This window comes from Gallinula chloropus, assembly GCF_964237585.1.
Source record: "Gallinula chloropus genome assembly, chromosome: 2".
NCBI classification, from domain to species: domain Eukaryota; kingdom Metazoa; phylum Chordata; class Aves; order Gruiformes; family Rallidae; genus Gallinula; species Gallinula chloropus.
The window spans coordinates 36972015-36981729 of NC_140086.1; the positions used below are offsets into that span (position 1 = coordinate 36972015).

The 9715-nt window shown below is 44.0% G+C and overlaps 1 protein-coding gene across 1 annotated transcript in view; it reads right to left on the reverse strand.

The window, feature by feature from the left end:
• The window catches only part of LOC311189013 (uncharacterized protein C8orf34 homolog), a gene marked incomplete at both ends in the record, with an annotated part of 171045 nt that extends 162766 nt beyond the window's left edge, over positions 1–8279 (reverse strand). Inside the window, 1 exon segment of the mRNA XM_084260598.1 lies at positions 8211–8279. Within this exon segment, the coding sequence (XP_084116724.1) occupies positions 8211–8279 (69 nt within the window).
• Between the last annotated feature and the right edge of the window lie 1436 nt (positions 8280–9715).

A 9715-nucleotide genomic window follows, 5' to 3' on the forward strand; every position in this document is an offset into this window, starting at 1 on the left:
CTTCTACTTCATCTTCCCTAACTGGGTAACTGTAGCACGAGACAACCAAGAGTTCTGGAACAAGAACAGCAGGAATGGGCAGCCAGCCATGGAGATGAACAGGACCTGCAGCAGCAACTGGCTACTGGATCAGCCTCACAACCTCTAGTTCTGAGTACAAAACCACCAGAGTGTGTGGAGTAAAACTAGCTATCAGAAAAGGAATGATTCAATTAAAAAAGCTTCAATACAGCTGGAAGACCCAAGCTCTCATGATTCCTGCCCCAGAAAACAGCTCCTCCAGAAGCCAACAAAAGAGTTTGATAAGCATATTGTTCCAGCTACCATAGAGAAATCTGGTGCATGAATAGTGTGATTCTGCTCATTGAATATTGCAGGGAGCTGGCAAAATGAGGGAGGAGAAAGAATGCTTTATGTAAATACACAAGAAGGTAATGATTTCCACTCTCCATACGGACAGAAATTTTATAAGTGGTGGATAATGTAAGATAGACTTCTAGTTACCATGGGTTAGCAAGTTCACATGCACTCTTCACTTTGTATGGGCATTTCCCATAATTGTAACACATTTCCTCACAGTGCTACGTAAAGTTGTGTCCAAAACAGAGGTTCAGAACTGGAAACTTGATGTTTAATGCAAAAATGATACCCGAATTTCATGTGAATAGGGAAAGAAAACTGCCCAAACCAACCAACAAGCAAAACCAAAGGAGCATCACAACTTCAGCCTAACGACTCTGCCTGAACACTTTTGGATAGAATTAAAAATAGGCATTCAAAGAAACTGAGTAGCCAAAGAAGAAATTAACACATCATGGCACATGGTATCTGACATTAACTTCTAGGCCATCAAAAATGTGACTGTCGCAAGCTTTTTACAAGGATATTAGCCTCTATACTGAGAGCAGATATGGGTGTTGGGTTCTCTTGGCAAAAGTACAGGTGTGCATTTCAAACGATCACTCTCTTTTCCTACATCCTAGAACTAAACTCATGAGTTCTTGTTCCTTCTATGAAATGAATGCTGCTTTTTGTCACCTTCAATAAAATGTCTGAGACAGCACACTGCCTTAGTCAGGAGGCCAACAGTTTCCTAGCAATTGTACTTGAAAATGATTTTGCTTTCAGCTGGGTTTTACCTGTTTCACGTGGTTTCAGGTAGAGAAGCATCTTAACACAGAGGACAGCCCTCTCTCACACTTCACCGCTAGGAGAACAAGAAAGTGTGTGCTGCTGTATGGGGAGAATACAGAATACAATTGAAAACACTGCATTTTAACCAGGTATTACAGACAGTAATGAGTTTGGGTAGCCTTTGTTCCAAAGGCTGGAGAACATAAAAATGCTTGAAGCCACCTCTCAAGTCCAGAGGTAACAATGTATCCCCATTACCCCATACAGAAGAAGTAAGTGTCTCCTTAGGTGTGTGTTTTTAGCCAATGCCAGCATAAAGAAGCAAAGCAAGCCAGCTGTTCCAGAAGAGTAAGTAAGTGCTGGTTAAGGTACTAGTTGCCCCCTTCCCTCTCAGAAGTTCCAAAACAACCAGAAGGCTGAGATGGTGCTGACTCTGGGGTACAGATAGCATTTAGCCCACTTAGGAAAGCACAGACCAGGAACAACCAAGAACACATCAGAAAAAAATTTATTTAATAACTGACATTTACATTTGTCCTTTGAAACCAAAAAATTGGATTGATGAAAAGAAACAAAACAGTTTAAAAGCTTACTTCAGGTTTAATTAAAAGACCATGCATTAAATACCATCCAAAACTTGGAAGAGACTTCATAATGTGATAAAACGCAAAGAAAAAAGAGCAGTAGTAATAGGCTTATTTTGATCCAGACTGATTCATTACTACAGGGGTTGCCAGACAGAAATTCAAAATCATCCTCGTCCCAGTGCATGTCCTAGAACAAAGACATTAGACTCATGGCATTTTATTTTATTTTATTTTAAACAGGAGCATCTGCCAGCTCTACACCGTGGCACTGAGCAGACAGGTTCTGCTGGTACATGGTCTGCTGGCACACAATTGGTGAGAGCAACTCAATTGAGAACTACCTCTCATTTTCACAGCTATTTTTTATGGGATGCTAGTTATGCCTTCTGCTACCCCTCTCAAGAAACAAATTGCCATTTTGAGAGTTTAAAAACATTAAAAGCTAATGTAACAAAAGGAAGTTATGATTCTTTCATTTTTATCACTCCATAGTTTAGATAGAATTCTTCAAATTTAATTATTATTAGAAAAAGAGTACAGCTTTGATTTTTATTTCTTTGTGTGGCTTGTGCCCAGAAGGAGATTTTTTTTAAAAAAGCAACCATGAAAGTCAACATTTCTCTTTCAGTAATGTATTTGCCACTGTGGAAACAAGGTTTGTGTGATTACGTCTATGTTTGTGACCACACAAATGCATACTAGTATTCAGAATCTCTTTCACTGTCTCTTTTTTTTAAACCTTTGTCTAATTTCAGATAAATTCCCAGAGAGGTAGACATCACAAAAATACAAGTTCCTCCAAATGTTGAGAGATTAACCTGCCAGGTAGCAAGACCAAACCATGTGATTTTCCTCATTCAGTAACAATCTCTTTTCTTAAACACAGATTCCACAGGAGTGAAGAATAATGAATGCCTCATCCACAGCGAAATTTCACTTAACACTTGCATCTCACTGGTCACTAGAAAACCCAAGCAAAAAGCATAAAACCATTGCTCATGGAACCGTTCATTAATAGAAAAGGTTTGTCAATAGTTTTAATTGGGGTTTTTCACTTGTTTTCCCTCGAAGATAACTTTATCATGCAAAAATCAGAATGCACAGTGAATTCTCCAAAAAGTAAAGGACATATCTGCACCATTTCTTTCCATTTGTGTTTCAGTTCCCTTAAGTAGGTCTTTTACTTCAGTGCACACCAAGTCTACTACAAAGTCCTACTGTAGTGGGCAACAAAAAAAGTTAGAAATTATATATTATTCCCTACCCCCAATGTGTAACACTGCATCATTTCCAGATCACCACTGGTTTCCACACATCCTTTGAAAAACAGCTAATATTGGCTGCTCTGAAAGAGGGACTGACAGGCTGAAAGTTTATCACTAGGTAATCCATCAGTACCTAAAATGATGCTTATGATGTCTAAGTACTGAAAAACTTGGTCTTCCAAAGGCTCCATCTAGCTGCCTGAAATTAAATGCTTCTCTGCGTAAATTCACATCATGCAGAGTACAGACCCTTTCCTGCTAGCAACAGAATCTAACCAACTAAGCATAATACCAAAATAAAAGACAATTTGAGCAACCCTATCCTTCACATTGCAGATTTTGTAGCTTAAAACATAATCTTATCCTGTGAGGAATTTTAAAGGAAAAGTAAGACACACAAGTTGACTTTGTCTACATTGTGCATTTAAGAATGGAGGGCAAATGCTGCTTCAGAAGACAGTCCAAGCAACAAAATTCATTCCTGAACTTTGACTAACTCAGTCACACGGTGCACTATAAATACTGTTAGTCACCAAACAGGTGCATTAGGATGTGTTAAAGTTTAAGTCAGGAGCACAGTTATTTTATTTTAAAAGAATGCTATTAAAGACTTAATTAAAGAATGGAAGCCAGCACATAATATACACTAATAATGCCATCTTGTTTGGAAAAAAACCCCACAAAACACACCATAAATCTAAAAAAAAAGTTTCCTATTATATTTGCTTCAGGAATTTTTTCTGCTAAAAGAAAACAAAACAAGGTAAGAGTAGAAATACGAACAGAGCCTTTATGTTGTTTACAATAAATATCATAGTTCTAAACCCCCATTACTTTGAGAAAAATTCTGAGGTAACCAGGGTTTGGTATGTTTATTTTGAGAAGAGTTATTTTGGCTTTTTGTAACTCAAAGAAATTGGAGTCTTCTGGTTTGCATAACAACAATGTACCTGCCGGATGCTTTTTAGCTGCAGCTCTATAAATAAGAAAATTCTAAACTACTAAATTTATCTCGGAGCTCTTGTAGATTTATTGCAATCTGTTCTTAAGAGTGCTGATCCAGCTTTCAAATTCATAGAAACTGTCAGGTTACCCATATGAGAACACAACTGGATGCTGAAGAGAGAAAGTCATACAGAAATCTAGATGTATGGATACTCACAGGCAGCATGATTATTCATTGAGATTATTAGCACACAAAAAGAATTTGTCGGATTGGATGCTTGAAATGCAAAGTGGGTCAATACTTCACTCAGACAGAAATGAGTGGGTGCTGATTCTGAATACTCTGTCCCAGCCAATTTTAGGCACACACCTCCTGTTCACATTTTCGAAAGATGGAAAAAAACAACAGTGAAGCTTCATCACAGAAATAATTCATATTTAGAATTCATGTTGCATTCAAAGTTAAATGTAAAAAAAAAATATGTCTAAAAAAAGTCAGGTAGTGCTATGCTACGTGTTACCACAAAAATCCCAAGAGAGAGGCGTTTCTAAAGGGCATTCCTCTAAACTAGGTGTCTTACCACAGTATCTACAGATGCCAAAAATCTCTTACAGGAAAATGCTTAAACTTTCAAAAGTGAAAAAAAAAAAAAAAGCCAAAACCACAACACACAATAACAACACCAAACAGGCTAAGCCAGCTCACGAAACCTGACAGAATTCAAGGTGTTCAGACCTTACCTCAGCACAGACACCACCTGCATGGCCTGGGGCACTTAGAAGTTGACCTATAGGTTCACAGGAATTTTACCTACAAAAACCTTAGACAACTCTAAGATGAAATGGCAGCAAAGGAACAATTCTGAAAAAAACATGATTTTTGGACTTGCATTCAACATGGGGAAAAAAGGCTGTAGTATCAAAGTCATTTTGCAATCTGAAGTCTCATAATTGACAGTCTCAGGTGTTCACACTAACTCCTACCCAGCTTCCTTCCCACCTTTAAGTCATAAATAAGAATTTAACTATTAAAAATGTTTGGAATCAAGTAAATCTAGGCATTACCATTCATAGCTGAATGGATAGGTCTTCCTGCTATCCTTTAACAGGTACCATAGGAGCCTGAAGCCTGCTGAGTCAACCAAAGCTCATTATTTCTTTCTCCAGCAGGTTACTCCTACCTTTCTTTCTAGAGATGGAAACAACTTTTTAACCAAGGGAGGGCTTACAGTCTTCCTGCAGCTCGCATGTCAGCACTACCCTTGAATTATCTTTCTAATTGGTGTAAAAGAGAAGTGTTCAAGTGTCACACCACACAAAACTTCAGCAAAGAAATAAAACTGAGTTCATCTGCATATGCAGCATGTGCTGAAGCTAAAAGAAGAGATAAAGTCCAAAAAGAACAGATGTTCTTAGGTAGATACTGCTGGTTAATGAAGTACTGAAAGCCCTAACAACAGTAACAAAAGGCCACAGATACAGGACAGAGCAGGGAAAAAGAGATGCTACCAGGATAACCGCAAGCAACTGGAACAGAATGACCAACTAGCAACGAGATCCACTGCTCTTGACTTAATGCAGGGGACTCATACTTCATCATCAGGAAACAAGCAACTGTTCCAGTCGCCAGCTAACTGTACCTGCATAATTATCTAAGATCTATGCTGTAAAGTCGTCCTGATCACTGATCATTCACCAGGCAAGCGTGCAGTGCAATCTGTTTATGCGGCACCATCCCTGCCTTCATCTCAAAAAGCCTCAATGTCCTCCCTCCACTTTCTTCTTTCCCGTGATTGCCCTCAATTACCCAATGTTATTTTATGCACTCCCTAAAATGTTGGCTTGAAGCATATATTGAGCAATTATAGTCACAACCTGCTCAGCAAATAACACTGCAGAAAATTGAATCCAAGTCTACGCTGTTCTGACTTGGTATTAGAAAATTAGTACTCACTGCAAAAGAAGATGGCTGTCATCCATGACAAGTGGTGATTAATTAGCATCAAAAACAGAAGTGGTGTAAGAAAATTGTAGCTGTTCCTGAATGAAAGACGAAGCACAGGTCTCTTCTCAAAGTGTCAGAACTTTTAGAGACGTGAAAAACTGATGCGTTGGTGAATATATCTGACTGTGAACACATGGCATTCTTGATACACCACAATGCATACATAATACGAATACTAGCATAGAGCATAAGCTTCATCCTAGGCATAGTCTTTGATCAATTCCCATCAACTTCAAATACATGTCTTCCCCTTACTAAGGGCTACAAGATAAAGCACAGGTTGTAGATCTTCAAAAACTGTTCAGAACAAAAAAATACATCACCAAAATGAAATAATGTAAGTAGATTTTTAAACCACTAATGAGGAAGTAGAAGAGTTAAGAATTATGATCCTTCTCTTCCCAGTGTTACAGATTAAAAAAACTTTAAACAGCTGCACAAATGCTACAGCCCTATATCTGAAATCCACTCCCTAGTATTCGGGTCTACGTGGCTTTCACACAAAAATCTCTTCTTGGTACACAGGAGCACACTAACAACCTGTAGACAGCCTGCAAGGTTAAGTGAAGAGCCTTCCACAGAGTCAACTATGATGAAATTCCTACAACACACTGATTAGTGAAATACTTAGTGATATATGGAATACTGCAACAAATGCACCTTCCTGTTTTTTTCCTCCACTATTGATAACTAAAGCATCCTGCTGTTTAAACAACAGAGATGAGCATCGTACACTACTGCGAAACTAGGTTAAAACACAGTGACTCAGAACAGCGATGTCAAGTAGTTTGTTTCAATTTTAATGTGTAAAACAATAGGTTAAGAAAATTCAGGAGAAAATGACAGCTGTCAAGAGCCTAACTCCTCAACAACCCCAAGGGTCTTAATTCCCATTGAAATATACAGGAGCCAGTTACGAATATAGCCCTAGCAACTGTGTTGATTGAACAGTCTTTTATTCAGAAATTGAACCGCACAAATGTTTCTGTTTCTATGATTCCTAGAACTAGCAAAAAAAAAAAAAATCACCTGCTGTTCCACAATACCCAGTTACCGTTCTGTCAAGTGGGGTTATATTTATTGCAAAATTCATATATCCAACACCTCTGACACTGAGCCAACATGATCTGTCACAACAATCTCAGCCCCGGCAAAATATAAAAACTGACCCTTAGCAAACAGTTTTCTAACCAAATTTGAACCTTTCTTACTAGTTGGCAAATGCTACCTAAAACATATACTGAAGACAAGGCATCCACCACACCAGAATAAGATTTCATACGTAGTAAACTTGATTGAGAGTGAGTTAAATACCAACAAAGGGAGACTTGCGTCTTGGGATAATATTGCCAGGCTATAATATATGTGCATTTAGATGTAAAAACTGTATGAGAAACAGGATAATAAAATGGTAATAATCACGGTTGCTCTAGTACCCGTTTAAATTCTAAGTATTCAGAGCTTATGCACAGAAATAGTAAAATATGCACATCTGTGCATCTACAAATCCAAGTGCATCTTTGTGAGACCAAGGAAAACCTACAGCAAAAACACGGTTCCCAAGTGTATGACTGCAGATAAAAATTTCAGAAAACACAACCGAGGTGGACTTTTCACAGGACAGATTTCGACCCCAGCGCTGGCTCTGAAAGGCGGGTGTCTCGGTGAGGAGGCATCTGCCTCTCCCTCCACGCTAGCCGGTCGCGGAGGGACAGAGCCTCGGGTCTCGCCCATGGGCCGTGCAGCTCCCACTCCCCCGGCTCATTGCTGAGCGCTGCCGCCGTGGGCAGGGGGGCTTAGGAATGCCACCTCCCCCTCCTAGCACACGGAAGGTGAGCCGGTACCCGTCTCCCCGTGTCCGGACGGCCAGGGCCGGGCCGCCGTCCCACCACGGCGTGGCTCGGCGGCCGCCGAGGCGAGCATCTCCGCGGGGGCTCCTCCAGGGACGGGGGCCGCGGGTGAGAGGGCACCTGTGAAGCTGAGGGCGGCGCGTCCGTGGCAGGGTGAAGAAGCGGGGCGCATCCCTGGGATGGCCGGGAAGGGCTGCGCGGAGCTCCGCGCTCGGAGGGGCGTGGAGGAGGGACATGAGGGCACACGCGTGGTAGGGGGTGCCGGTGCTGCCCTCCCCTCCCCGGCCGGGCAGACGCCGAAGCCACCCCTCAAACTCGCCCTCACCCCTGCGCTCACCTGTGCTGCGCGGAGAGCCGCGGCCATCGTGGGGACACCCCCGCCCCCACCGCCGCGGAGAAACCGGCCGGCAAGAGCGCGCCTTACCTCGAAGAGGGGACCGATCTTATTCTTCTCCAGGTAGGCTTGGATCCTGGTCTGCTGGTGAGACGCCATGAAGAGCTCCGGAGGCGGGGGCTGGAGCTCCTCTCCCCCGGCGGCGGCTGCAGTCCCTCCGGCTGCTCGCGGCTCACTCCCCCGCCGCCAAAGGTCTGCCACAGGGGGACCGGGGGGAGGCGCTGCGAAGGGGCGGCAGCCCGAAGTCCCCGGGACGGAGCTAACTCAGGTAACCGGGGCAGGGGGGTGGGGTGTGCGAGCCTGGTGCCAGTCGCCCGCTTAACTAGGCGCGGGGCGGTGGCGAGCTGTCTCCCCTCAGGGAGCAGCGGGCGGGCGCTGCCTGGAGCGGAGCATGGTGCAGGGAGAAGAGCTGCAAAGGCGGCCCCCGGCGCGCCGCTCCGCGCTCTGTCCGTCCGTGTCTCTGTGTGCGCCCGTGTGCTTGGCCGCGCCTTGGTTACGGGAGCAGCCGCGGCTCGAGCTGCCGCCCTCGCGACAGCGCCGCTCCCGAAGCCAATGGCCGGGGGCTCCTGTCAGCGCCGCGCCCGTTGACGCCCGGGCTCCGGCGCACAAAAGGCGGGAGCGAGGGAAGGGGGAGGAGAGCGAGCGAGAGGGAGGGAGGCGGGGGCTGCTCCGCTGCTTTTCCTTCGCTCCGCGGCTCTCTTACCCTCCCGGGGACGGGCTTCCTTCCCCCGGCGGAGTCCGGTTCCCGCACTCCCGGGGCGCTGCCTGTGCGCCGGCGTTCTGCCAAGGGACCCCGCCCGGCTCCGTTCCCCCAGGCTGGGAGTGCCCCGGCCGGGAGCGAGCGGCCCGCCGTGAGGGGCCTGACCGGCACTCGCAAACTTCACCCGGTGCAGGGACTCGGGGGAGTGAAACTAGAGTAGAGAAGGGGGGCCCAGGGGCTACAGCCGGCGCCTTTCCTTGTTTTTTTTTTTTAAACTATTTATAAATATTTAAATTCTCCTTTTCTAGTGAATCTGACGAAATTCCTAATTAGTTGCAGCGAGCATCCTGATACGATAGTTGAGTAGCCACGTAGGGACACCCTGGTCGCAGAGGGTGGCGAGTTCCCTCCAACAGCTCAGGGCTCTCGTTCGAAGCGCGGTGGAGTAAACGTGAAATTTACATCTGGCTTCGGGGAGTGGCGAGTTAACTACCGCATCAAAGTAGCAGCATTTGCTCTTTCTTCACTTCGAGTATTTAGTTCCTCGCTGTTTCTGGAAGTAGGGTCACAACCAGGTTGTTTTCCCCCCTTATCTTTAGAGAACAGTAAACCAAAGTATGTCTCTCAGGGTGTGACACTTCTGTTCTTCAACTATAACTGATGATGCTGTACCAGCGTTCACCTGTTAAAAAACAAACCAAACGACCAACCAAAAGCCAAAACCCGCAAAATAGCAAAAAAGGCATAGCCTATTTTTTTTTTTTTTTCATAAAATTGGTTTAAAAGCACAAAACTGCTCGGAAGAATGCTCAGGTATTGGGAATGTTCAGAACAT